This window comes from Camelina sativa, chromosome 5 (assembly GCF_000633955.1).
Source record: "Camelina sativa cultivar DH55 chromosome 5, Cs, whole genome shotgun sequence".
NCBI lineage: Eukaryota > Viridiplantae > Streptophyta > Magnoliopsida > Brassicales > Brassicaceae > Camelina > Camelina sativa.
In genome coordinates this window covers 28,278,248-28,301,776 of record NC_025689.1, presented here as the reverse complement: position 1 = coordinate 28,301,776, position 23,529 = coordinate 28,278,248, and the positions used below count along the sequence as shown (strand labels likewise).

General features: G+C 38.0%; 3 protein-coding genes and 1 long non-coding RNA gene across 6 annotated transcripts; 2 read left to right on the top strand and 2 right to left on the bottom strand.

The window, feature by feature from the left end:
* Positions 7–1,075, top strand: LOC104787725 (protein CROWDED NUCLEI 1-like). The gene is made up of 3 exons (XM_010513337.1): positions 7–263; positions 368–515; positions 620–1,075. The coding sequence occupies exons 1-3, from the start codon at positions 73–75 to the stop codon at positions 815–817; spliced, it is 537 nt and encodes a 178-aa protein (XP_010511639.1). The 5' UTR covers positions 7–72; the 3' UTR covers positions 818–1,075.
* On the bottom strand, positions 1,690–11,487 carry LOC104789658 (histone acetyltransferase HAC2-like). The gene is made up of 13 exons (XM_019245393.1): positions 10,732–11,487; positions 10,471–10,623; positions 10,100–10,350; positions 9,682–9,985; positions 9,290–9,589; positions 9,072–9,200; positions 8,787–8,987; positions 8,625–8,682; positions 3,270–3,357; positions 2,875–3,187; positions 2,544–2,768; positions 2,064–2,444; positions 1,690–1,980 (listed from the first exon to the last, which is right to left on the bottom strand). Exons 1-13 carry the CDS (start codon positions 11,485–11,487, stop codon positions 1,690–1,692), a joined length of 3,450 nt encoding a protein of 1,149 aa, XP_019100938.1.
* LOC104787723 lies at positions 12,895–16,689 on the bottom strand. 3 transcript variants are annotated; one of them, XM_010513335.2, is made up of 10 exons: positions 16,178–16,689; positions 15,595–15,717; positions 15,132–15,290; positions 14,912–14,993; positions 14,715–14,790; positions 14,451–14,534; positions 14,227–14,363; positions 13,847–14,099; positions 13,692–13,755; positions 12,895–13,585 (listed from the first exon to the last, which is right to left on the bottom strand). In XM_010513335.2, exons 2-10 carry the CDS (start codon positions 15,650–15,652, stop codon positions 13,158–13,160), a joined length of 1,341 nt encoding a protein of 446 aa, XP_010511637.1. In that variant the 5' UTR covers positions 15,653–15,717; positions 16,178–16,689; the 3' UTR covers positions 12,895–13,157. The 3 variants fall into 3 exon arrangements, with proteins under 3 accessions (XP_010511637.1, XP_010511636.1, XP_019101590.1); XM_010513334.2 differs by having other exon boundaries at positions 16,512–16,689; XM_019246045.1 differs by lacking the exon at positions 16,178–16,689 and adding an exon at positions 15,836–15,924.
* Positions 17,771–19,401, top strand: LOC104787722. The gene is made up of 3 exons (XR_768027.1): positions 17,771–17,956; positions 18,084–18,674; positions 18,816–19,401. It is a non-coding gene; the product is annotated as an uncharacterized LOC104787722 (long non-coding RNA).

Below are 23,529 nucleotides of genomic sequence, written 5' to 3'. Positions count from 1 at the left end.
AATGTTGACGACTCTGCTAAAGAAATTGATGGAAGCACGGGTGAACCTGGTCGTGCTGATAAAGCAACTTCAATGAACGGACGGAAACGTGGGCGTGTGGGTTCTTTGAGAACTTGTACTACTGAGCAGGATGGTAACGAGAGTGATGGAAAATCAGATAGTGTCACCGGAGGAGCACATCAGCGGAAGAGGCGGCAAAAGGTTGTATCAGAACAGCAAGGAGAAGTGGTGGGACAAAGATATAATCTCAGGCGACCTAGAAGGTAATTTCATATCCCAAAAACAGTTGCTGAGGATAATGTGTTGCAGCTGTTTGTTCGTCTCTTTATTCAGGCTGTTTAATAAATGTTTCACTTTGGGTTATTAGGGTAACTGGAGAAACCACACTTAGTAAGAAGAACGAAGAGACTAGTGGAGTGCAACAAGACGAGGTGGTTTACTTTGCTCAAACCACCGCCACAGCATCATTAGACGTTGCTGTTAGTGACAATGGAGTAAGCACAAATGTGGTGCAGGTAATATGCTCTCACAACTTAGCTGGATTTTGTGTTTTTTCACCCCTTCTTTCGATATTCGCTTTCTTGACAAATCTGTGTCTTTCAAATGTCTGTTTCAATAGCATGAAGCCACAGCAGACTCTCAGGATACAGATGCTGGTTCGCCCAAAAGAACATGTGAGAGTGAGGCGATGAGCGAAGAAGATGTGAACAAAACACCCCAAAGGGTTGACTCGGATGGTGAAGATGATGAATCAGATGCAGAACATCCCGGGAAAGTCTCCATTGGTAAGAAGCTTTGGACTTTCCTGACGACGTAGCCCAATCTGGATGTAGTTCCGCCTATGATGATGAAGAGCTAATCTTCTTCTGTTGACAATATTAGTGTTTTGCTTTGTTATCTTTAGCTACGTGTTAATTCTGTTTGGATATTTTCCACCAAAATGTAGTGTTTTCTTTCTAGCTTCAAGAATTCTCAATTCTTTTGGTATGTTTTAGATGATGATTTAATTATTTTTATGAGAGTGGTTCTACTTGTAACAACAAAGTGTTTATCTGATCCTTTGATTATGTGTTTTTGTTTGTGACTTGTGAGAAAACGTTCAAATGAAATGAAAGCCAAGTCCTTTGCTATTTACGGCATCTTACCTATTAAAACGATTTAAGACTCATCACTTCGTCTAGAATAGATGGAAGATTTGCAGTAACTGAGGATCAAGTGAATATGAAAATAGGTAGACTGAAACGAGAATGCAACTTTCTGCATTTAAATAACATATATATATCACAAAAGGAATGATATATATATATATATATATATATGTTGACTGACAACAGATGTTATATTACACAAATAGGAAGAAACCTATCAACACCAAACTTATTTTCTCTCTATTGAACACTTCACAAAAATAAACAACAACTGAGTCTGAGCACTCTTGACAACGAATAGTTTTCATCTAAGGACAGGTTTTTAATCAGTACAATTTCTTCTTTAGTCAAGACATTATCATAGCACACCTATGCAATGTACAAATTCGTCCCTTTGACTCACTCCACTTTAGTACTTTACACCATACTTCTCAATCAACAGTTCCTTCATATCTCTGGGAACATGAGAGATACAAAGTTAAAAAGCTGAAGTTGCAGAGAAGATTAACAAGAAAAAGATCATAAACAGAGCAATGGAAAACTACCTGCAGCCTGGTACAGGGCATTTGAGATCTCGGCAATGGTTCGCATGGATCTTTACTATCTGTGACAATCTATCGCAAGTTTTACAACCGCAATTATTACAAGAAACTCCCATCTCTTTGGTTTTGTATCGGCAAATATTACAAGAAACTCCCATCTTTTGGATTTTGCATCGTTCATTGTGACTGAACAATGCTTGAACTTCTCTGCATTTCGGGTATGAGCACGACTTAGAGGCTTTGGGTTGGCACAGAGATGCGTGCTGCAATGCTTTCAGTATCTCAAGAACCTAGGAGAGAGAGAGAGAGTAACAAGTTGGTAAACAAGTCAAAAGTAAAAAACCAAAAGAAACAGATTTGCTTACGGTTTTACCATTACGGTTTTAGGGGGGACTCCATTATTATATGAAGCGAGTGTTGGGAAAATATGAAGATGACTAACGGTTTCTTTATCGGTATAACATCCAGTGCAAGCTCGGAAATCCGGACAGAGCAAACAAGGCAAGTAGATACTTGTCGAAACATCTTTCTTGCAGTTCGTGCAGGTGAGACCGCTAGAGTTTTGAGAGTGATGATGAAGCTTAGTTGAGGTGTGAAGATTGTGGAGTATCATCATCGAAGAATGCTTAGCATGTCGAAGCGTGTGAAAAATGTAATTATTCTTTTGAGAAATAGCTAAGAACGCTTGTCTGCTATCGAACATTTCGTTTTCTTGAATGATATCATTATCCACAGTTGTGACATTCACCTGTTTCTGTGGAAGTAAAAAAAAACCAAACCTAACGTTAGTACAAAATTTTAACCAAACAAGAGAATCGTTATATGATTTAAAAAAGGGTAAGTAATAAATAACCTTTGAGAGAGGATGCTTTTTTTCTTTGTTATTGGCATTATCATATATGTGTTCACCAGGAAGCTCTTGTTTTGAATCATAGCAGCTTTCACACAGTTGAAGATTCTTGCACTTGCCGCAATACCATCTCAATCCCGATACTATGGCTTTCAAACAACGCGTGCATGAATAGTTTAATTCTACCACCATCAAATCCTCCTTATTATTGAGTACTTTCTTTTCAAGCTACACAAAAAAAAAAAAAACCAGAATTGTTAAAAGATTAATTAAACATGCCTAAAGTTACTAAAACAAGAAGAAAGATTCAAAACGTTAAAAACATTATATATACCTTTTCCATCAGGAGAATGTTTTTGCAATCATCAGAATCAACATAATCACAAGTCGTACTTTTGTAGCTCTTTATTTTTCTTCGAGTAAGCGATTTCAACATATGGTGCAAATCGTTATTGCCTTGTTTCTCGATTTCTTGAAGGATAAGCTCAGCACTATTGGACCACAAAGATCCTTCAAAGTAAGGCAACCGCGCAGCTGTCATATCGCAGGTAGATTGATCCTCTCTCGAAACGAAGAACCGGTCATACAAGTTTGTAGTCTTCACAACCACCTTCTGCTCAACTGCTTTTTCAAGCATTGACGTATACCTGACAATAATGTTGTTTATGTCAAAATACAATTTCCTCACAATGACGAAACCAGGAATCAAGTGGTGAAAAGAGAACTTACCATTGGCGAAGCTTCTTAGTGTTGGGGGTTTGCTGAGTCTTAGGATGAGAGTACATAATGTAGTCTACTCCTGTTTCGGGTGGACATGCTGTTAAAAGTAATTCATCATCACTTTCACATGTGCTACAAAGATTTACTGAAAGTCAAAAAGAGAAGGTAATTAAATAGGACGGTGCTTCTATTGTTGAAATAAGAAGTGGTGGTTGTTATGTTTGTCAACAAAAGTGGGCTGCAAGCTTCCTATAAATAGAGAGAGATCAAGCGAGAGCAAATCATCCCATAGCATCCAATATAATAAAGAGAAGTTGCAATACTAAGCAACATATAAATAAGAGAGTGTGTGAGGTTTGGAAAAATAACGAGTGGTGTGAGATTTGAGTGTTTTTACTATAAGTTATAAACTTTGTATTGTGAGTGATTTACAAATAAATATAAGAGTGTTTTATTTAGTTGGCTTATATATTTGTGGTTAATTTATAAATTGTGTATTTACAAGATACCAATTATACTTTAACCCAATATTAAACCGATTAATTTCTCAACATTTGGTATCAGAGCGAAGTCGATCCGACCAACTCTAATATATATTTGTTTAGTTGTTATTTGGAAGCTTTTGGTAAAATCATGACGGATTTTACTACCTCTATTGAGAAGCTCAATAACAACAATTATGGGTCATGGAGTACTCGCATGAAGTTTTATTTGCTCGGACAAGATTTATGGGATATCGTTAACGGAGCTGAGACGACACCACCAAGAGAAGCAAGAAGCACAGATACAACTTCCGACACCTCAACCTCAACACCGGTACGACAAGATGCTGCACCTCAAAGACCAACGAGTGATCATGACGCCTTAAAGAAGTGGAAGGTCAAGGCTGGTAAAGCCATGTATGCTTTAACCGTGGCTGTAGAAGAAGATTTTCTACAACGGATTAAAGATGCCCGAACACCAAAAGAAGCTTGGGACATATTGACGGCAATCTTTGCGAAGAAGAATGACGCAAAATTACAAAGGCTTGAGAATGAGCTTTTGTCTATCTCCCAGAAGAATATGACCGTGAGTCAATATTTTTCAAAAGTGAAGTCTCTTTGTGATGAGATTTCTAAACTAGATCCTGAAAATTCTATTACTCAGACAAGAATGAAAAGAATTATCATTCATGGTCTGAAGCCAGAATACAAGAGTATTATTACGGCAACTCGGGGCTGGGCTACCGAGCCAACTTTAGCAGATCTAGAGAATTTGCTAATGAATGAGGAGGATCTAGATAAACCCACACTTAGCCGACCAACCAATGGTGAAGAGACAGCTTTATTCACCAATAAGAGAAATGACCAAGGTTATGGTTATGGTCGTGGTCGAGGACGTGGTCGAGGTCGCGGTCGAGGACGCGGACGTGGTACCGGGAGATTCAACGGACAAGAACGAGATGCTCAAGGAAACCATGAGAGAAGTTTCCAATCAGGGGGAGCTCGAGGAGCTCAAAATAATCAAGGTGGTCAGAATCGATGGCAACAAAATAATAATGAAAGTGATGCATGTTACCATTGTGGCAAGAAGGGACATTATGCAAGAAATTGTTGGTCAAAGAAAGTTGAAGGAAATGCTGCCACAAGTTCAAAGAATGAAGGACATGGAGAAGAAGATTGGGAGTTTGAAACTTCTTTCTTTGCGGAGGAAGTGGATCTTGATGATGGAAGAGAGGAAGACTCAATAAAAGAATTTGCACTCACCGCTGTATGCGATCACTCAGTCGACTACAAAAATGATTGGATCGTTGACTCTGGGTGTTCAAATCATATGACAGGAGATGTGTCAAAATTAGTGAACATCACAAAATACAATGGAGATCGTGTTATTATAACAGCTGATAACACACAATTGCCAATAGCCCATGTTGGTGAGACAAATCTACCACAAAAGAATGGACATGAAGAAATTCAACTTCGAAATGTTTACCATGTCCCAGGAATGAAGAAGAACCTGTTATCCGTACCCCAACTCACAAGTGCAGGCAACTACGTACTGTTTGGTCCAGAAGATGTGAAGGTGTATCGAGAATTAAAAATTATTGGCACACCGTTCATAGAAGGACCAAAAATGAGGGCTATTTATGTGATGTCAGCAGAAGAAGCCTATGTTGAAAAAACGAGGAGAAGTGACACTGGCGACTTGTGGCATGCACGACTCGGACATGTCAATTACAGCAAATTAAAGATTATGATGCAGAAGTCGATGTTGAAGGGACTCCCACAACTTGAGATGAACCATGAGATTGTGTGCGCAGGATGCCAATATGGTAAGGCACATCAATTGCCTTACAAGGATTCAAATTTTAAAGCTAAGGAGCCGTTGGAGCTGGTTCATTCAGATTTGCTGGGAAAAATCAAACAACCATCAACACGTGGTTATCAATATTTGATAACCTTTATTGATGATTTTTCAAGATACGTATGGGTTTATTTTCTAAAGCATAAAGATGAGGCTTTAGAAAAATTTAAAGAATTCAAGACCACAGTAGAACGTGAGCTCGGTAAAACGATCAAGTGCCTACGCACTGATAATGGAGGAGAATACACTTCAAACGAGTTTAACAACTACCTTAAGGAGGTTAATATTCGGAGACAACTCACTTGTGCAAAAACTCCACAACAAAATGGAGTAGCCGAAAGAAAGAATCGCCACCTCGCAGAAATTTGTCGAAGTCTTCTGCACGCTAAGAACGTTGATACAAGATTTTGGGCAGAATGCATGAAGACGGGTGTTTATATCACCAATAGGCTGCCACAACCAAGATTGGAGTTTGTTTCACCATTTCAGAAGTTATATGATGTGAAACCAACGGTCAGTTACTTTCGAGTATTTGGATGTGTGTGCTATGTTTTTATTGCCGATGAAGATCGCAGTAAATTTGACAAGAAGGCCATTCGCTGCATTTTTGTGGGATACGACGAACAAAAGAAAGGCTGGAGATGTTGTGATCCCAATACAAACAAGATATATGTCTCACGAAATGTTGTATTCGATGAGGCATCTTCGTGGTGGGCAAACAAGGTAGCTTTACCAGATACGCATGAGTTGCAAGAAAAATTACAAACGAAGTTACAACTAGAATCGTCTCCTGGCAATGAAGACACAGAAGAACAGTTACCGTCACCTCAATCGAACGTTGGATCCAAGTCAAGAAGCCCTTGGAAAACAGGTGTTCATGAAACACCAAATGAAGTGGAGACCACTCAACAAGAAGAACAACAAGTGGAGCCAGTACAACCTCAACTACGAAGGTCTATAAGAGAAAGACGTAAAAATCCAAAGTACATAAATGCTGCGTATGCTGAAGTTAAAGAGCCAACTACATTCGAAGAAGCGTCAAGGAATCCAGAATGGAGAAAAGCTATGGAAGAAGAAATTTTGGCACTAAAACAAAATCAAACTTGGAATTTAGTGCCTAAACCGGAAGGTGTTAAACCAATATCCTGCAAATGGGTTTACAAGCTGAAAACTCTTCCAGACGGTACAATCGAACGATACAAGGCCCGATTAGTTGTACGTGGATTTTCTCAAGAGTATGGTATAGACTATGATGAGACATTTAGTCCAGTGGCAAAGATAACCACAGTTCGTGTGCTACTAGCACTAGCCGCAAGTAAGTCATGGAATTTATGGCAGATGGATGTGAAGAACGCTTTTCTAAATGGAGAACTTGATCGTGAAATTTATATTGATCAACCCCAAGGATTCGTAAATCACGAAAAACCAGAGTATGTGTGCAAATTAAAGAAGGCTTTGTATGGTTTAAAGCAGGCGCCTAGAGCATGGTACGGGAAGATTGCGGAGTTTTTAGTCCAAAGTGGTTATCATGTTGCCCCATCAGATTCGAGTCTGTTCGTGAAGATTCAAGGAGAAAAATTATCAATTATTCTTGTATATGTCGATGATATAATCATCACCGGAGATGACACGGGCGAGATTCAAAGGACAAGGGAAAACTTGTTTGTTCGATTTCAAATGAAAGAACTTGGTGAATTAAATCACTTCCTAGGATTGGAAGTTGAAAGAACAAAAGACGGCATATTTCTTGGTCAACAGAAATATGCAAGAGATCTCATTCAGAAGTTTGGGTTAGCTGAGTGTAAACCAATCACTACACCAATGGAGCCAAATTTGAAGTTGTGTGCCTATGATGGAAAAGACTTGGATGATACAACAATGTATCGACAAATCGTAGGTAGTCTTATCTATCTTACTCTTTCTAGACCCGACATAACTTTCGCTGTAGGCGTTGTTAGCAGGTTCATGCAGAAACCGAAGAAACCACACCTTGAAGCAGTTAAAAGAATCTTGAGATATATCAAAGGCACGATTGATTGGGGACTCCTTTACAAGAAAGGAGTACAAAGTAAGCTCAATGGTTATTGCGATGCTGACTATGCTGGAGATCATGACACTCGGAGGTCAACTACTGGATATGTATTTAACCTTGGTTCTGGAGCTATATCATGGTGCAGTAAGAGACAACCTACCGTTTCTCTTTCAACCACAGAAGCAGAATATAGAGCAGGAGCAATGGCAACACAAGAATGTGCTTGGTTGACTCAACTCATGAAAGATTTAAACCAACCGATAGAAGATGGAGTTCCATTACACTGTGACAACCTGTCAGCAGTTCGTTTAGCCGAAAATCCTGTTTTTCATGCTCGAACAAAACATGTGGAGGTACATTATCATTTCTTGCGAGAAAAGGTACTTCAAGGAGATATTGTCATGAAACCAATCAAGACACAAGATCAGGTTGCAGACATCTTTACAAAAAGCTTATCTGCATCTAAGGTTATCGGATTTCGAATGTTACTTGGAATGACTACACGCACAAGGAAAGTTGATAATGAGGGGGAGTGTTAAAAGTAATTCATCATCACTTTCACATGTGCTACAAAGATTTACTGAAAGTCAAAAAGAGAAGGTAATTAAATAGGACGGTGCTTCTATTGTTGAAATAAGAAGTGGTGGTTGTTATGTTTGTCAACAAAAGTGGGCTGCAAGCTTCCTATAAATAGAGAGAGATCAAGCGAGAGCAAATCATCCCATAGCATCCAATATAATAAAGAGAAGTTGCAATACTAAGCAACATATAAATAAGAGAGTGTGTGAGGTTTGGAAAAATAACGAGTGGTGTGAGATTTGAGTGTTTTTACTATAAGTTATAAACTTTGTATTGTGAGTGATTTACAAATAAATATAAGAGTGTTTTATTTAGTTGGCTTATATATTTGTGGTTAATTTATAAATTGTGTATTTACAAGATACCAATTATACTTTAACCCAATATTAAACCGATTAATTTCTCAACACATGCCCATATATAACTCGTTGTGAAACCCCGCATCTTACAGAACTCAAGATATCCAATCTATCAAAGAGAGATAAACATGTAAATGTCAATAATATATAGTTAGGTTTTTAATTAAGCATTTAAAGCACAGATGATGACTTAAAAAAGAGATTATTAATTACCAAGATTTCATGATAAACGAAAGTTCTCAGAGCTTCTCCTGCGAATGTGAGTCTCTCGGGTCTAAAGTACTTGACCGAATCGAGATATACGATGTATGTGCTGCGTTGGTTAGGCTGGCTACATTCTGATCCAAACTCTTGGACAAACAATGCAAAGATGCATATATCAACTCCTTCCACTTTCTGAAACAATAGAATAACCTGAAACATATCAAAAACATTAATGACAATATCTAAGGTTTTAAAAATACATAATCAAAAACGTTAATATATTCAATATCTCACCTTTGATCTGTAAGGGAACTCAGTAGGATAGTTTTTTCTATGGAGCAAATCGGCTAAGGGTTTGTTGACGGTTGAGATTTTGTCAGCGGAATACACAACTCTGAGAGTAAGGCCCTCTGGTTTAGATACCTTGTAAAGAAAAATGTAACAAGTTTGAGTTATAAAGAAATAAGAAACTGAAACTCAAAATGACAGAAATTAACCACATCAATTCTTACATTCTTAACGTTCTTCCCTGTAGCCTTTGCGGTTTCGCATCTCTCTTCCTTAAGGCGCTTGGCTAGCCTTTGCTCTAGAAAGAAGCTGAGGATGGTTTCAGGCAAATCTTTTGCTCCCAAATTAGTATTGTCATCGACTGGCATGTCGTTGTTGTTGTTGTTGTTGTTGTTGTTACTTTTACGCTCCTCTAGTAAACATATGGGACAAATATACTCTCTGGTCTCGTCTTTGTCCTTGTCCTTATTGTAGAGACCACAAACTTGATGTTGCCATTTGTAACAAGATCCACACTGAACCCACTGCTCAAATAACAAGTAATTAGTAATAATATTTCAATGAAATAAATGAGAGATTATTTAAGACAGAGAGAGAGAGGGATAAAGTTTTTAACCTGCTCGAAAGCTTGGTTTTTAAGGTTATTACATTCAAGCATATTGGCTTTTGAGATAGTGATTCCAGATGTTAACTTGAACTTGTTTGAACAGACAGTTCGACAAGGACTGCAGAAGTTAAGTTGCGCATCCTTTATCTCTTCTTCCCCGGGGGTGTAATAGACAGCGTCGTCTTTGATGCGACGGTTGCATCTTAAGCAGTATATTGGCGGTGGTGGTAACGGGAGTCTGCCATTGCCACACAACTGACATAATTCCTTATCTTCATCCTCATCATCCTCCTCCTCGAGGGCACACATTGTGCTCTGTGGAACAAAACAAATTAAGAACTAAACAAATTTTTAGAGATACACAAAACAAAAAAAGCATAAATCAATGATAAGGCTCAAATAAGTTACCTGACTAATAATAGTTTGCTCCGGAAGATTCATTATATGCAACTTTATCTCTTCATCTGTGAAATGTTCGATCAGTGAGACACCTCTCTTGTTACGCTTTTGCATAGACGTCGTGTCAGCTTCGACCTCAGACTTGGTCCCTTCATCACATTTCATTGGCTCTGCACAATCTCCCATCTTCTCATGGTTCAGAAGCACTATGTCAGTGTCAGCTTCGACCTCAGACTTGGTCCCTTCATCACAATTCATCGGCTCGGCACCAACTCCACTCTTCTCATGGTTCAGAAGCACTATGTCAGTGTCAGCTTCGACCTCAGACTCGGTCCCATCATCACATTTCATCGGCTCTACACCAACTCCCATCTTCTCATGGTTCAAAGACACTGTGACAGTGTCAGCATTGACCTCAGACTTGGTCCCTTCATTACAATTCATTGGCTCAACAGTATCCAAATTCTCATGGTTCAAAGACACTGTGTCAGTGTCAGCATTAACTTCAGGCATGGTCCCTTCAGCACATTTCATCGGCTCAACAACATTAACCTGAGACTTGGTCCCTATCGGCTCAACATTATCAGCACCAAGAGAGACTGTGTCAATTTCAGCATTAACCACATACGTGGTACCTTCATCACGTCTCATCGGCTCTGCACCAACTCCCAACTTCTCATGGTTCAGAAGCACTGTGTCAGTGTCAGCTTCAACCTCAGACTTGGTCCCTTTATCACATCTCATCTCCTCAACAATATCCACACCAAGTCCCATCTTTTGATGGTTCATGGACATTGTGTCAGTGCCAGCAATAACCTCAGACTTGGCCCCTTCATCACATCTCATCGGCTCAACAGTAACCGCACCAACTCCGAGCTCCTCATGGTTCAGAGACATTGTACCAGTGTAGTCAGCATTAACCTCAGACGTGGTCCCTTCATCAAATCTCACCGGCTCAACAATAACCACAGCAGTTCCTAGCTCCTCATGGTTCAGAGGCCTCCTTTCCTCGATCTCAACCATTTCTTTGTTGGGGGAAAACAGATCCTCGAAAGTAGAAACACGTACTAACTTTTTCACTAGCTTCACACGTTTGCTAGTATCCAAAGGAGGATTGTGCATCACATCTTGCTTCGTTACGCCATAAGGTCCAGGAGGGTAAGCCGAGCGGGGAAAGGGCTCAAGATCAGGAAGCCTAAACGAATCACCAGGACCAGACCTCCGCCGCTTTCGCAGTTCGTTTCCGCTTTGATCTGGCTGAGCTTTTCTCGTTCCAAGATACTGGACGTCATCATCATGATCAGATGCAACAACAGTACCACTCGGCTCTCCTAGACTACTCAACCAGTTACGAATGAGCTCATCGTAATTCTCTGAGTCATCACCAGGTTCATCATTCTCAGGAAACCTAGGCATCATCATCAAGCTCGTTTTCCTTTTACACAATGGCTGCTGCAGCTTCGTCCAGATTACGTATATTCCCTACACAATTCAATCAACATGTCAGGATCATGCAATACTGTCACTACGTACAACCATAAACGAACAACGAAAAATATTGATAATATTATAGCTTGTTGCACAAGGTATACACTAAGTGTAATTGGATTAAAGAGTCTTACAATGAAAAAAATCAACAGATCAACCTGAATCTAATCAAAATACTCGATTCCATAATTAAAGCTTATAGATAAATATAAAAGTGCGATCCCCAAAGCAAAACCTTCAATTAATGTCGGATTTATGCTTAAGATTATGCTACGAAATCACCCCATTAAAAAAAATAAAACCCATAATTTTGGAGTTTTTAACCTGGACAGCAAAATCCTAATCAGCTGCGTCAGCTACAATTCAACGACGGATCATCAAGAAAATTCACGAATTGATCGAAGAAGAACACAAAAACAAGACCTAAACAGAGTAAACAAGTACCGAAGAAGACAAAAGAGAAATAAGTTGAAAGAGAGAAGAAAAAGCCTCTGACTTCGTCTGGTCTACGTTGTTACCTTAATTAGGGTTTTGGAAATTTACGATTACAATTTAGGATTTGTTTAGTAGATATATATAGCAAAAGAAAAGATTTCTATGTAATAATTTAATTAGTCAGAGATTTTATTCTTTTGTAATAATGATATTAAAAAAACGAAGCTTTTATACTCTTTTAGGACTTTAAAAGAAAAAAAGAAAAAAAAAATTTATATCTATATAAAAAAATTTCTTTGTTATAGATCTCGATGTTTCGTCGTTATTTATAAAATAAACTTTTTTTTTAATTTGTAATTGAAAAAAAAATCTTAAGAATTAATTAGTAGATATGATTTGTAAGAAATACTTTTGATAAAGTTTGAATAAAGAAACTAAAAATTACTAGACTTCCAAAATATTTTTTTGAAGCTTATTCAATGTTTAGCAAAATATTTTATTTAATAAATTCTCACAAACTTTTGTTTTGACCGCAATTACCACAAACTTATCCTCCACTACACTCGATGTTGAATAGAAATGTGTTTCTTTATTAGTAATAAAAAAAGAACAAAATCTTACAAATTTTTGGAAACCAAATTAATTAAAATGAATTGTGATGAAGACTGTTGAAATGTTTGAATGAAATTACAAAAATTATTAGATTTCCAAATCATTTGTTTTTTTTAAAAGTTTATTCAGTAAATTACAAAGGTATTGAGTGGAAGTGTTAATGTCATTATGGAGTTAGGACAAGAAGGTCCAAACGAACTTAATTACTTATAGATTGTTAATGATTGTCGGAACGAACTAGATTCACTGAGATATTCTATATTTTAGTAGAAACAAAACAAAACAAAACACAACAAAACAAAAAGGCATACACATTGATGGACATGTTACAACACCAAACTAGCATAACCATTTTAAGGCCACGGACATAGCTTTTGGTTCGAACAAACATTGTGCGGGTAGCTCTTAACTAATGGATCACTTCGAGCAAAATTTGGATACTGATGCTAAAACTTAATCCCTAAACAACACCATTACATCCCACACTCACTAATTAATACATCTTCTGCTGCTAGATCTAAATGGATCACTACTAGTACTAGCCTCCCTCACTACTTGAAATTTGGATCATACAAAGAGTAATAATAGCTCTTAACTCTTTCGGATTCCGATAGTTCGGATCCTGGGCTTCTTAGTCCTGAAACGAACCCGTGATCATATCTAACGCCATACCTTGGAGGATAGCTCGAAGACAGTGCAACACCTGGAGGGCCTGTCTGGTCTCTATAGTCCTGTGGTCGACGGTGATCATGATAATAACTATGTGCTGTGTTATTCCTCTGTTCCCATAGCCACGAATCTGCGTTTTCTGGAATGGGTGCGTTAATCCCGGGAAACCCAACTGTCATTATCTTTCTTGGCTCTTGAGGGTTTGCTTTTTCCAAGATTTCACCGTCCTCCATCTTAACTTCTTCCTCTTCTTCTTTAGTCTCTTCCTCACCAAATATAGTGATTCCCGAGAGATGATCTTCTTCTACAGCTAAGAAGACATAAACAAAAAGCAGATACAACCAACTCATGAACAAAGATGCCTCTGATATGATGATGATGATGTATGATGATGACGGGAGATTAGGAAAGTTTACCAAAATATCCTGGTGGATATCCAATCTCTCGCATTCTGTGAAGCCATGGAGGAGGGTCGAGTTCCTGGACAAGACAAGAATCACGTAGTCAGGAAACTTATTCTCTTTGGTTTAATTCCAAATACAAGACAAGTCAAGAAAGGCTGAAAAATTACCTTTAGACCGAGAAGCTGACGTGTCTCTGCATCAAGTGACCCGGGCTTCAAGCCATCATATTTACCAACTTGAGGGCTCTCATAATATCGGGACGGTAGACGGGATCCAGGATTCTGATTTCTTTTGCTTTTATGTTGCCTCCGAGCATTACTAACTGCTAATCGATCAAAAGGCTTTGGACATTCTCTCAAGGAATGACTGTATGCGCCGCAATTGAAGCAGCGTGGAGGGTCATCAATAATCTCCAAGCCTCTAGAAACAATTAAAACAACAAAATAAAATAAACGAATGCACAAGATAGATACTAGAGTATCAATAGCACATTCACTCACATTCACTGTCACAAGTAAAACGAAATAAGAAATAAGGATTTGTTTACCCTTCCAAGTTATTTGAACCACCGGCTGAATCTAAACCAATTGTAAATCCACGGTTATAAAGAGGGGTGGTGCTACTTTCCACAGGAACTAACTTCTTCGAAGAATTGTCACCAGTTTGGTAGTCAAACCAAAATGACTGCACAAGCAATAATGTATCTATCTATCAGTAAGGATTGCATCAATCCTCAAGCTTTAATATGCTCGAAAAGACATTTTCACTTACTACAGATGATGTCTTTTGCAATCCCACACGCAAAGCAGGAAAATATGTCTCATCACCAGATTCTAGTACTTGTTGTTCTTGATCCTGATCATATAACATGAGATAGTCAGCAAACAATTGTCCATATCATTTCTTACACAGTTGCTAAATTTCATTTCCAATTATTCTTTCAATAACTTGAAACTGATTGACTTTTGCAAACAAAAAAAAAATCACTATATTGGCTATAAAAATCACTTTGAAGACCTCAAAAATCATAACTACCTCAGACAAAGAATTTTGTTCTGCCTCCCATTCTGACCATTGCTGTAATAAACTTTCCAGCTTCTGCTTACTAGCTCTGAAAGATGCAGGAAACAAGAATAAAAACAAGTAAGAATTATATAATGACAGCAACGTTTGAGCATTCAAATGTTAAAAATTTACTTGTGGTCGAGTTAAGAGTCTTCTTTTCACCTAACCTTGTTAAGTGTTTATAAGTAACATGGACTGAAGGTTGCTGTTCGTCGAAGGTTGTTCTGGATCTTTTAACACCAGATTTAGCTGACACATGTAATTATGGAAAACAAAGAAAGAATACATAATGACATGCATTCAAATCTCAGAGCATAGGATGATGATAGAAGCATGTTCCATCCTAAAGTGAACTATACTCCAACATAAAAAGATAAATAAGGATACAACTAACATCCACTTTCACGGTTTCAACACTCACATTGACAGCATCCTTAACCTCCACTGTCGATGTTTCCCCTGAAAACTGGCCAGACACATTTCTGAAATCATCTTCCGTTAGGTCCATGTCTTCCTCCATGTCTATATACATTTCCCCATCCACAGCTGATAAATTTAAGAATAACAAATAGAGTTAAAGCTCTTTCTTATTCAAATTAAAACGACCACACAAATAACTCCTTGGAAAATCTGATTAACAAAGCTCAAAGCTTTTTCCTTAGTTGTAAACCGATAAGCTCTCTCTAACTTGAGTCTCACAAACTCGACCTCATCCTTATTTATACTTAAAACGTAAAAGTAAAACACTCAAAGAAAGGGAAATAGAGAAATGGAAACTAGATAAAACTTCCAAAATCAGTAAACACAAAGAAAACATATATCAACATAAGAATGGATCTCAGGGGATCACCAGAAGAACTGAGGTCATCTTTGTGACCTTCCAAACCAGAGCCGCTAGAAGCTGCCATTTTTATATAAAACGTAAACAATTATCTCCTAAAAAAGTTTCACAAATCATCCACCAAAGATAACCCTGCAAAACAAAAACAAACACTAATAAGCAAACCAAAAGTTCACAATTCCAAAAACCCAAAACAACATTCATAATCCAAAAGTACAGCTAATGTAATTGTTAGGAATAATCAAGAGACCTATTCTCAGTCTAAGAAAATCTAGCTTCATCGAGCTAATCAATTCAATCACAGCTCGTATTGCTTCCTCCAAAACCCAATTGACAATAAAAAACGAAAACTTGAAGAAACAAGAACCAAAAGTGTCTCACTTTAAAACCCTTTGTCATTCCTATTCAACCAAAACTGTGAAAAAAAAACATTAGAGTTGTAGAGTTTGCAAGAATCTGTGAATCAAAAGTGTTCTGTCCACACCAAGAATCTCCCCCAATATCCTCAATTCGATACGTTCAGCACAGACTAACTGAGATATGTCCAATATCTAAAGCTATGAAATTGAAGGGAATATGAAACGACACGAACCTCACAAAAGAGAAGAACACAACTCGTTTAAATAAAATCCAGCTTCATTGAGCTAATCAATTCAATCACACAGCTCATATTGCTTCTCCAAAAACCCAATTGACAATAAAAATCAAAACTTTAAGCAACAAGCATCAAAAGTGTCTCACTTTAAAACCCTTCTCAATCAAATTATGAAAAAAAGAAGCATTTAGGGTTGAAGAGTTTACAAGTTCACACCAAGAAAGCGTATAGTATTAGAGAGTAAACAAGAAATACCCAATTACATAAAACTTGAAAAAATTGAAAAGGGAATATGAAACGACTCGAAGAAGAGAGAGAACAAAGTCTTAACCTTTATTAACGGGAAACAATAATTAGATCTCTGTGTGTGGGATTCAAAAGAAGAGGCTTTTCTTTTTATTTGTCCGCTCAAGAACAATGACAACAAAATCATCCAATGCGACCAAGTTCACCGTAACTATTGTATTACCCAATTGAACCACGCATAACTTAACTTTTGGTTTTGAGGTGCACGCTTAACTTTTGGTTTTTAGGTTTTATCAGCAAATCTGCCCGAAACAATAATCAAAAGTGTTAATTAGGTATAATATATTGCCAAAATTTTAATTTAAAATAGGTAAAAAGAAAAGAAAAAAAGGCACAAAAACTCTAGTTAATGGGTGATGATAGTATTTTGCGGTTAATTTTTATAAATAAAAGAGAGTGAACATAAACTCGACTATGCTTAGTATTTTGCCTTCAGATCTTCTTAGAGTATGAATGGTTGCAGCAGTTGGGGCGGACAAATCTATTTATAGATTAAACCACTTTTTATTTATCATTCATTAAGTATATTCCGCAATAATGCGGTCCAAAGGAAACATAAACAAAACTGCAGTGGATCAACTGTGAACCGCTTTTGCTTACAAATAGAGTTAGACCGCAGCGGTTCGTTGTCAGAACAGTCTGAACCACAGTGGTTCGTTGTCAGAACGGTCTGATCCGCAGACGGATTTGTCCATCCTGACCGCAGTTACCATTCAAACCCTTAAATATTTGGCTTTTCATCTTAATGTGTTTTCTTGAGACAAAAACATGATCATGATAATGATAATCTTCAAAAGGACAAAATAAGGTTTTTTTCTAAATGGTTTCCACTGCCAAGTTAAACAACTTGATTTGTTGAAGAACTAGGATGTTTATGGGAAGATGAAAAATGTGTTTAGTTTTAGGTCTGGTCTTTTAAGTAATTTTTTGGTTGATTTAAAAATGGTATAGTAAATAAATATGAGTTTTTAAAACGAGATTTGACTGCTTGAATAGCTAATGTGGACGACAACTCATTCTCAATTGGAAAATTTGGCAAAGCATAAACGAAAAAAAATATATCTCTATATAATTAAAAAGAGGAGTACGTTTGAGAAAATGTCCGAAATCCTCTTCCTATTTACTGAAATTGCCATTCAATTTTAAAAGAAGGAATAGCTTTATTGAAATTAAAAAGGATAAAATAGTCAGAAAAAAACAAAATTGATTACCCGACCCGTTTTGTATAAGATCCGCGCGTTTTACCATACCCGTTTTAAAAGGACGCGGATCCTGTTCTTTCTTCTTCCAAAAGAGAATTTAAATTTGACCTAATATTATTATTTGTTCATCTCCCCTCTCGATCGCCACCCACAGAAGAAAAGAAAAGGAGGAAGAAGAAGATGTCTCCGATGATGAAGAAGAATAAGATGTCCCCGAAGTTAATTGGATTTGGATTTCAAGGGAAAGAAGCTAGCTTATGGAGATTATGTAAGTTGTTGTGTGAATGTTTTGTGAAATGTTGAAGTGTGAGAATGATGCAAATAAGGATTATGTAAGACAGCAAGAATGCGTTTCTTTGGTGCATCTTGTTTACTTGTGATTTTTTTTTTTTCAGGTTGATGCCGCTTTCGACCGCTTCAGAATCAGAAACTGGTCCAGCAATTAGACCTGCAGAAGAAACAACTGTACGATGTTGAAACCGCGGGTTCAAACCAAGATCTCAGACCGCGGGTCCAGCAATTAGACCGTTCCTTTTCTGTCTTTGTAGAACGACTAATTGGATGTTTAACTCAAGAGGGTCAATGGTGTTATTTCTGCTTCTTGACGATTTAGTTGGTTGATTGATATGATATTGCTTGGAGTTCGTGACGGGAACTATAAGAAACCCAACAGACAAGTCTACAAAGCTAATTACTTTGAGAAATTGCAGGTGTTGGTTTTCTAAGTTATATATCAAAGGTTTTGGTGAATGAATTTTCAGATTTTGGTTTGAGTATAAATTTTCTGATTTATAATTGCAGGTTTTGGTAAACTAATTTGCAGCTTTTGATTTTTTTTGAGTTATACATTGCAGGTTTTTGGCCAACAAAATTGCAAATTTTTGGTTTGATAAATTGCAGGATCGACAAAGAGGAATCGATTATGAAACAGTTCATATGTTATTGACATGTTTGACATGAAGCAGAAAATAAAAAGAATGGGCAAGGTTAGTCTAATTTCAGCCAAGTATATTGTTACAATTTTATGGGCTGAAGTATATGAACATATGAGTCCCCCTTTTTTTTATTATCTGTACAATTAAGTATGCTCAAGTATATGAAGGTGAAATGGCTCTACAATCTTGCAGTGATCTCCTTGGAGCTGAAGCTTTTCTGGTTGTGACTATCGCTGGTTTGTCTACGGAGGTGAAATCAGGACAGGTCTCAGGTTCCACGGTGGGAGCATGAGTTGTTTCGTGAGTAAACGCAACCAGGTCTCTCAGTTTAGTTTGTGGCTGTGAAACTGCAGGCTTCTGCAAAATGCAATGTTCAGTTACAGGATGGGAAGGCACAGAGTGGACAAGAGTAGCTTTGCGCGTCTCTGCTCTTAACTCAGTTTGTGATAGAGATGTTGCAGGTTCAGGTAGAGGAAGAGAAGGCACAAAGTGGACGGGAGCAGCTATGCGTGTCTCCGTTCTTAGCCCCGCTTGTGATTGAGAAGTTGCAGGCTTCTGCAAAACGAAATGTTCAGGTAATGGAAGAGAAGACAACACTGTGTGAAGAGGCGTCAATATCCGCTTCTTCTTAAACGGGTCATGTAATTTGTGTTTTCTTCAAATAAACCATTGGTGATGATGATATGAGACAAATTTGGAGTGACTTTTACGGGACTTTACGTCTCTGTTCGGCTGATTTTTCTTTTGCCCCAGCACAAAATATAATAAATAATATTACATTTAATCTTATAAATTAGATGGTTATAACATGTAACTTAGGATATTTAATCTTATAACATGCCCCCAGTTCAATCTTCTGTGTCAAGAGTGTCCTTTTTAACCAGTATATTGATTCGTTTGGTTCTTTTGTAAAGATCATGACTACTATAAGTCTATAACATGTATCTTAGGGGGTTAGAATATGGTGGAGTCTTTTGGTAATTGTACAGATAGTGGCTTCTCAAAAGCCGAGGCTTTCCACAAGCCATCTAACCCTTTCAATCCTTAGTCAATATTAATCCACACAAAAAAAAAAAAAACATGTAAGCAATGTCACCGTAAATTGTTGTTGGCTGTAGCTAGATCATATTAAATTGTTTTACACTAAATTAAACTATATTTAAATATTAATATTTTTATTTAAACTTACAAGTATTATGATACACAAATTAAATTATAAGTACTATTGTTAAATAACAAGTATTATGATTCAATCTTAGACAAAAATTATTAAGTATTGAAATAAGTCAAAAATAAAAATTATTAAGTGTTGAAATAAGTCAAAAATATGGTTTCCAAAAATAGTGTACTTAGATAATCTTTTATAAACATGTCATTTAATTTAATTTTTTATCTTATACTTAATCGAATCTTGATCAAAAGATCTCCTTTTTAAAAACGGGTCATGTACTTTGTGTTTTTGTTTTGCAAAGCATTAGGATTTTACATAATTAATAAATTTAATTGGTTATCACTTTTGAAAATATAATATCATTACTTTTTCTATTGTAATGGTTTTCAGGATATATTAAACGTAAATGAGATTAAATAACAAAATATATGATCATCTTTTATTTTCTAAAATATAGTATAACATTGAAATCATAAGTTATGTTTTAAACAAAAAAGTTTTGTTTAGACTTATTAATTAAAGTAAAGTGTTAAACAAAAAAGTTTTGTACCGCGATGGATCGCATGTTAATTAGTATCCACATTTAGACTCATTAATTAAAGTAAAGTGTGTTGGACGGATACGATTGCGGGTCTAAATATTTCAATAAAAATAAATATATTTTATATATACTACCGTAGGATAATTTCTGTGGGAGTTGAAAAACTTTAAATCTGTTGCGGAACAGGTCTAGCATGACTGGTATGAACTATTTGTTGGGATTTAAGCGGAAGAGATGTGAAGAGAGAACGGCGAAGAGAATGAAGATAGAATAAAATCCCATAAGTTACTTTTACAAAGGTTTACAAAGGATATAAATACAAAGAAAACTAGGACTACACCTTTACAATAAATCACATAGGGAATAAGGAAGGAGAATTAGTCCTTCCCAAGATTGAACTCGTCCTCTAAATGTTTTCTTAAATGCACCGCCCAAGACTTTATTTCCTCACCTCTTCTAACGGCTATAAAGAGATTTCGAACCTTCTCATGGATGTCCACATAGAGATATGGGCAATGTGATCATGGTCAATACTCCCCCTCAAGATTAGCCAAAGAAGACGGCTAAGCTTGGAACTCGCATAAGATCACCTCATTAAAAACCTCAACATAGAAAACCACATGGGACAAAACTATGTTAAAGAAAAGAGTATGATCTCCACGGGTTAGAGGAGTTTCTCACGGATGAGTCGGATCAACAAGTCCAAGCTTGCTAGAAATGTAATCGTAAATCTGAGGGCTAGTGGCTTTGGTGAAGATGTCCGCCAATTGGTCTTTGCTTGGAGTGTAACACGGCAAGACAACACCTTCTTCAATCTTTTCTCGTACCTTATGACAATCAACCTCAATGTGTTTAGTCCTTTCATGGAAGACCGAGTTGGTTGCTATGTATATTGCTGCCTTATTGTCACAATGCATGGTGATTGGTTGATCAGACTCCACTCCAAGATCCTTGAGGAGGCCTTTGAGCCATGTTAGCTCGTTGGTTAGCTTCTTCATAGCCCTATATTCCGACTCGGCACTAGATTGGGACACAACTTTCTGTTTCTTTGACTTCCAGGTTACCAGGTTCCCTCCAACAAACGTACAATACCCTGTTGTAGATCTCCTATCCGTTGTATCACCAGCGTAGTCTGCATCACAGTAGCCGACGAGCTTCGTGTTGTTGTTCTTTCCCATCCAAATACCTTGCCCCGGACTCCCCTTGAGATAACATAGAATCCGCTCGAGCGTTCAATCAAAGTTCTTTGGAGCTTTCATGTGTTGACTAACTTGGTTCACAGCATAGCAAATGTCCGGCCTTGTAATCGTGAGATAGATAAGCTTGCCCACCAGTCTTCGATAGCGTCCCACATCTTCGTATGGTTGGTGCGACTTGGGAACCGGAGCACCAGGTGTTGGCTTCTCCCCCTTTCGATTGACCTGATAGCCCTCTTCAAGTGGCGTGGACACTGGCTTGGCACCTATCTTACCTGTCTCATGTAAAAGATCAAGAGTATACTTCCTTTGAGAAAGAAACAAACCCTCCGGAGAGCGAGAAATTTCTATCCCAAGGAAGTATTTGAGTTCACCCAAATCCTTAATATCAAAGGTAGAGTTAAGAAGAGCCTTAGTAGCACAAATACCATCCCTATCATCACCGGTGATAATAATGTCATCGACATAAACAAGAACGACGACACGACCACTGGTAGTGTGGAGGGTGAACAGCGTATGATCAGCTTCAGAGCGCTTGAATCCATTCGTCCGTAGTGTAGAATTGAGTTTATGATACCACGCCCTCGGAGATTGCTTGAGACCGTAGATCGCCTTGTGGAGCCTGAGGACCTTTCCCGGAGCAACAATATGTTCTAATCCCGGTGGAGGATGCATGTAGACCTCCTCACTCAGCTCCCCCTGAAGAAACGCGTTCTTGACATCCATTTGGCAGAGCTCCCAAGAGAGGTTAGTGGCCAAGGATAATATTACTCGAACTGTGTGGAGCTTAGCCACCGGTGCAAAGGTATCCGTATAGTCAAGACCATAGGTTTGAGTAAAGCCGCGTGCCACCAGTCGAGCTTTGTAGCGCTCTATCTCACCAGTGCTAAGATATTTGATAGTGAACACCCACTTTGAGCTGACAGCCTTTTTACCCTTTGGGAGATCGGCCTCATCCCAAGTTTTGTTCCGGATCATAGCTGTTGTTTCATCGTCCACCGCATCAAGCCACTCCTTATATTGCTTAGCTTCGTCGAAGGTTTGAGGGACAAAATGAGCATCCAGCTTACCGAGGAAGGCAGCATGAGAAGAGGGAATAAGGTCAAGCGACCAAACGGCCTGAATAGGGTGAGCAACAACCTGATTGTTGTAGTAAACCCTCTTGTCTTTCCATGTAGACGGATGAGATCGGATCCGGTTACTGCGCCGGAGCAAGGGTTGAGTAACCGGCTGATCAAGAGTCTCTTCTCTATCGGTGCTCTCTGTTTGTTGTTCGACATGATTGGACTCAGTAGACATTTCCATAGTTGAAGGAGCAATGGGTTCAGAAACTTGTTCCAATGATGGATTTGCAATAGGCGAGCGCACATCCGGCCTATCTTCGGATTGGATTGAAGATGATGGTAAAGGATCAGCATTGATGTTCTGTGCGCCAAGTGGTGTTGGTTTAGTGATGCCGAGATGGTCAAGAAGAAACCGCAAGTTATCTGCCCGGTCAGTAGTAGATTGAGATAAGTCTTTCAAACCCTCCCAATCCTTTTTGTCGTAGTAACCTTGTTGTTCAAGAAACTTGACATCACGCGAGACCAGAGTACGACCATTGATCGGATCATAACACTTGTACCCCTTCTGGCTTGTTGAGTAGCCGATAAACATGCTTCTAGTGCTTTTGGCCTCAAGTTTATTCCTTTGTTCTCCTGGTACTAATACAAAACAAACGCACCCAAACACACGTAAGGGGTCAAGAGAAGGTTTAATTTTGTTGAGTACCTCATAGGGCGATGAGTCACTCAAGACTTTTGTCGGTGTTCGATTTATCAAGTAGCATGCCGTCATGACCGCATCACCCCAAAAACGCTTAGGGACATTCAAATGAAACATCATCGACCGAGCCACCTCCATTAAGTGTCGATTCTTCCGCTCGGCCACTCCACTTTGTTGAGACGTATAAGGACAACTGGTCTGTTGAAGGATTCCGTGCTTAGCTAGGTGCTCTTT

Coding starts and splice junctions, on each gene's coding strand:
- LOC104787725 (XM_010513337.1), top strand. CDS start 73: ATGAACGGACGGAAACGTGGGCGTGTGGGTTCTTTGAGAACTTGTACT. Junction 264..367: donor AATCTCAGGCGACCTAGAAG/GTAATTTCATAT, acceptor TTGGGTTATTAG/GGTAACTGGAGAAACCACAC. Junction 516..619: donor TAAGCACAAATGTGGTGCAG/GTAATATGCTCT, acceptor CTGTTTCAATAG/CATGAAGCCACAGCAGACTC.
- LOC104787723 (XM_010513335.2), bottom strand. CDS start 15,652: ATGGCAGCTTCTAGCGGCTCTGGTTTGGAAGGTCACAAAGATGACCTC. Junction 14,994..15,131: donor CGTGAAAGTGGATGTTAGTT/GTATCCTTATTT, acceptor TACATGTGTCAG/CTAAATCTGGTGTTAAAAGA. Junction 13,586..13,691: donor ATATCCACCAGGATATTTTG/GTAAACTTTCCT, acceptor ATGTCTTCTTAG/CTGTAGAAGAAGATCATCTC.
- LOC104789658 (XM_019245393.1), bottom strand. CDS start 11,487: ATGCCTAGGTTTCCTGAGAATGATGAACCTGGTGATGACTCAGAGAAT. Junction 2,769..2,874: donor ACATTCTCCTGATGGAAAAG/GTATATATAATG, acceptor TTTTTTGTGTAG/CTTGAAAAGAAAGTACTCAA. Junction 2,445..2,543: donor AAAAGCATCCTCTCTCAAAG/GTTATTTATTAC, acceptor TTACTTCCACAG/AAACAGGTGAATGTCACAAC.